Source organism: Apaloderma vittatum, unplaced genomic scaffold (genome assembly GCF_000703405.1).
Source record: "Apaloderma vittatum isolate BGI_N311 unplaced genomic scaffold, ASM70340v1 scaffold25417, whole genome shotgun sequence".
NCBI lineage: Eukaryota > Metazoa > Chordata > Aves > Trogoniformes > Trogonidae > Apaloderma > Apaloderma vittatum.
In genome coordinates this window covers 40,338-44,659 of record NW_009728227.1, presented here as the reverse complement: position 1 = coordinate 44,659, position 4,322 = coordinate 40,338, and the positions used below count along the sequence as shown (strand labels likewise).

The window sequence follows — 4,322 nt, the reverse complement described above, 5'->3', positions numbered from 1 at the left end:
TGGGCACCGGGTGGGACGTGTTCGCGCTCCTCTGCGCAGCGATGCTCGTAACCCAGGCGTTCCCCCAGACAAACATAAAGATCAGCCAAGGTGAGTGCAAAGCGGTGATTGCGGCTGGGCTGAGGGTAACCTCAAACTGGGGTGGCTTTAGCAGGGAGGGGGGAGCGTGTACCTCCTGCAGGCTCAGCACCGGCGTTGCCCTTTCTCTGGCTGCTTTGGAAAGCACTGGCTTTCCTTGAAATTAGTTTTCTTCTTCACTGGGGGTCATTTCCAGAGTAGCTCCAGTCTCTCTCTCCCAGGATATGGAAGCTGTCTCTGGGCTGGCTTCGTTTCTGTGTGCAAGAGGCTGTGCGTTCCCCTTTAGCGACACATGTGTATGTGACACGGGCCATGGACCTTCAGTTGTCCCAACTGTGGGTCCAGCATGGACCATGTGGAGAGAAACAACTGCACAGAGGCACGCGTGTGAGTAGTGCGGGGCTGCAGCCACACAGCGTGGCAGGACGGGCTTGGGGAGGGGTATCATGGCTTCCCTTTTATTTATTCACACTTAACATATGTGAAAAGTGGCCAAAAATATGTGATTCTCCCTTATTCCCCCTTCTTTGTTTTCTGAGCTGTTAGTGACGGTGACTGCTATATGTCACTTATGTTTCTTGCAAACTTTTTCAAGGGGCTGATGCAAGTGAGAGTAGCTGCTCCACGTTTGTTCATGCTCTGTTAGATGTCTATGGGAATGTGAGCAGAAAGGGACTCCTTAGGCGCTGTTGGGTTTGTGAGAAAAAGGATCGATACAAGCCTGGCTTTCCTACCAGACGCCTAATCCGCTGGAGCTTTGCCAAAACTAATTAAGGAGGAAAAAAACTCTGCAAGATAACTCCTATCTCTTAGTGCCGGCTGCGGGAGGGCTGCTGACATGGCTTCTGCCGTAGTCTCATGGCTCCAAACATACCTGGCAGAAGATTTGAAGCTGGTAAACCAGCTTGGTTTCATTACAGGATCTTAAAAAGCAAAGCCCTCTGTGTGAAGGGATGTTGCTTCCAATGTGCTTCAACTGATGTTTAGTCTTTCACTTGGAAATCTGTAATGTGCACCTTAAAAAATACTTCAGAGTGTGTAAAATATTACCCAGTTATTAAATGAGCTTCATGTCCATCAGTGGATACTATCCCCTCCAGCTCCTTACATCCTCCAGACAGATGGAGACCAAAAACCCTCCCCTGACCTTGCTCAAACCAGGACAAGGTGGTCCCTAAGCGTGAGACACTTAAATCTGTTAATGAGAGACCAGTTTTGCAAATAACATGACGATGAGATTGTTTGTCCATAGTGACCATGGTGTCAGGATTAAGGACATTCTCCTGAAGCCGGGATTCTCCTAAAGCCTCAGCTGGGATGCTGAGGCATCCCAGCATCACACAATAGCACTGTCTTAGCCTCTGCCCAGTACTCCTGCCCCCCAAACCCATCTTAATGGTTATTCTTTGGGGACTGCTCTCCATTGCTTGCTCTTGGCAGCACAGCCCTTGGGTGCCAGGGGAGTGGCTCTGTGGGCAGCTCTGCAGGGAAGGACCCTGCCTTCCACTTGACAGGGATCTCATCAGCTCTTCTCTGTTGGCATTAACTTCAGACAAGCCTCTTGGGTGCTGATGGACGCCCTCCAAACCCAGCCAATTGCCAAGTGCTGAAGAGGTTCACTTGCTTTGTCAGGTCAGATGGCAGCATTAGCTTATGGATGTGCCAAGGGGGGTGACTGTGCCTTCCTGTGAGGTGTTTCCTGACATCTCTAAGCTTTTTTGTAAGCTGTCAGCTGTTGATGAATTGGAGCTCTTCAATGCTCTGCATCTTCTGCCAGCACTGACCTGATCCAATCTGCTGTCCAAAACGCTTTGATGGAGCTGCAGCCCCCAGGATGCATGGGCATCTCTTGCCAATCTTATCTTATAGCCCCAAACTTCATATCTCAAATCTGTGGGTTGCTGGAAGTAAGGCAGCATTGCACTTTGGGATGGCTCAGAAAAAAAAGCTGCTCTTCACCAGCTGAGTCAGTGAGAGTCACACAGTTGGTATTTTATCTTCTTCAGTAGCATCCTGAATAAAAAAAATGAAAAAAGGGGGAACTGACTGGGATTTTCTCAGTTAATTATTTCCCATTGGAAAGTGGCCACTTGGGGAAGCGAAGATTTTTGGCAGAGTAGTGCCAGCTTCTGCAAGATTTTGACAAGTGATTTTCCTGGTGGTTCTGTAGTGGGGCTTAGCTAGTATATAAATAAAAAGGCTCCAGTTTTGTCAGCACTGACACAAGAGCACAAAAGACTTTTTGTTACCTAAAAATCATTGGTTTACAGCTTCTCTGAGTTAGTAACAGCTGCCTGATATGAACCTTATCCTCAATCAAGTCAGGACATCTATGTTTGCTGGTGCTATGTTAAGAATGGGCCTGACTTTAAACCATTACACTGTAAATAAGCAAAGGGAGGAAGTACACTTGCCATGGTTTTTCACCAGGAAGTTGGGGCCAAATGGATGAACTGATGGGCTGGCAGGAGCCCCGGTCCCGCAGACAGTGGCTGTGCTGCTCCTTCCCTCTGTGGAGGAGCTGATGCTGTTGGGGGTGATGTTTTGCTGGGGTGCTTGAAAGTAAGGATCTGATCTAAATAACTCCAAAATGCTTCCCCTGTCCCCTTTTAGATAAAAATTTCATCAGTAGCTCTTGGCTTGGGTTACGAGGTTTTTGCTGCAGAGCCATGAGTGGGTTCCTGTACTTACAACCACAAATCCTATTTTTTATGGCCTTTCTGCTAAACATAGCCCATGAAGCCCCCAGATAAAGCAGCACCCCTAATTGTTCCTGCCTGTAAAACTGGGAGCAATAGTTCTACAAAGAGAAAGCCAAAGCCTCTGATCCTGACCTAAGAGAAAAGATGCTAATTAAACGCTGACCTCCCATATTTTCCTTTTCGATATATTTAACCTTAAATTCCTTCAGGCACCTCTGGTTCACTGAAGCTCGTCAAATTAATTCTACCTAATGGGAAGCAGTATGCAATAACAAAGAAGGACTGTCTCCCTCCCTGACTCGGTTTTGGCTGCTCTGAACAAAACAAAAGTGATTTTCCCAGGCGACCAGGGTGCTGACGGACCCAGCTTGGAGCCAGGGCACCGGGACGCCCATTGCAATTAGCACTTGGGAGCGAAGTCCCCCGTTTGCTGGGGATGATGCTGTGTTAAGCCCTGTGAATTTTGCCACCATACTGCTAGAGGTGAAGAGTTTGTCAAGGCACTTCACAGCCTCTATAATAAACCCCAGGGTGCTGGGGGAGCTGGCAGTGCCTGCCTGCTGCAGACCCCCAGGGTGCCCCTGGCAGGAGGGAGCAGTGATCTCGAGATGCCACAAGCTGGGACTGGATCCCAGCTCTGTCCTGAATGGGGAGCACATGCCTCATCCCCGGCTTGTTGGTGAAGCTGAAGCCTCATGCTGTGGCTTTGATCCTCTGCTCTTTCTCTGCTTTGCTTTTTTTTTTTTGCCTTTTTTTTTTTTTTTCCTGCTTTGCATCTGCTCTTGGAGTTCCTGGAGTTCTTGGACTCTTGGAGTCCTTCCACCCTATTGCTGCAACAGAGAAATTTGCATTTCCTGGGGCTGTTCTAAGGTTTTTCACAATGCAAGGATGGCCAGGTGCAAATCAGAGAGCTGAACCCTGTGTTGCCGATGAGCTGGCTGCAGCTTGGCCACACTCCCCTAAAGATATTCTGCTCATTTTCACCCCAGCATGCCTTATCTGTTTTCCTCTGCAGCCCATAACTAGTGCAAATCAGGATGGGAGAGCCCCTCCAGCCCCTTGCTATTCTTGTGGGTTTGTTGAGATGGGTGCAGAGCTGCTCCAGAGCTGTGGCCATGGGGTCCCGGGGTGGGGGACCTTGGTCAGGGAGAAAAAAAGGCCCTTCACATTTGTGGTTTGTCGCCTGGGAAGGGGATGTGACAGGAGGGACCTTGGGGGCTGACTGGTGGCTCTTTGTAAGACACTCAGAGAGCCTCATGTGGAAAGAGCTGATGAAATATGAAATTATCACCCTGAGCTGCCAGCGCTGGCGTGAGGAAGAGTTTGATTCCATGAATGCTCCCACAGCTGCTTGTTGGCTTGTCCCCACGCCAACGCTGCCCCCTTTGCTCTCGCATCCCACGCTGCTGCTGCCAGGGCGCTGCTCTCCCCACTCTAAGTGAAAGCCGGTCCCCCCAGCCCCTTAGTACCGGAGGCCCCTTGGCATCACCCTGACCTCTCTGGGCTTGAGCCTGTTACCTGCTTGGATAGTCTTGTGACATC

The 4,322-nt window shown here is 49.6% G+C and overlaps 1 protein-coding gene across 1 annotated transcript in view; it reads left to right on the top strand.

The window, feature by feature from the left end:
• The first annotated feature begins 41 nt into the window (after positions 1 to 41).
• CLEC19A (C-type lectin domain family 19, member A) overlaps positions 42 to 4,322 on the top strand; it is a 7,698-nt gene continuing 3,417 nt past the window's right edge. Inside the window, exon 1 of the mRNA XM_009874012.1 lies at positions 42 to 90. Within this exon, the coding sequence (XP_009872314.1) occupies positions 42 to 90 (49 nt within the window). The remainder of the gene's footprint in view (positions 91 to 4,322) is intronic.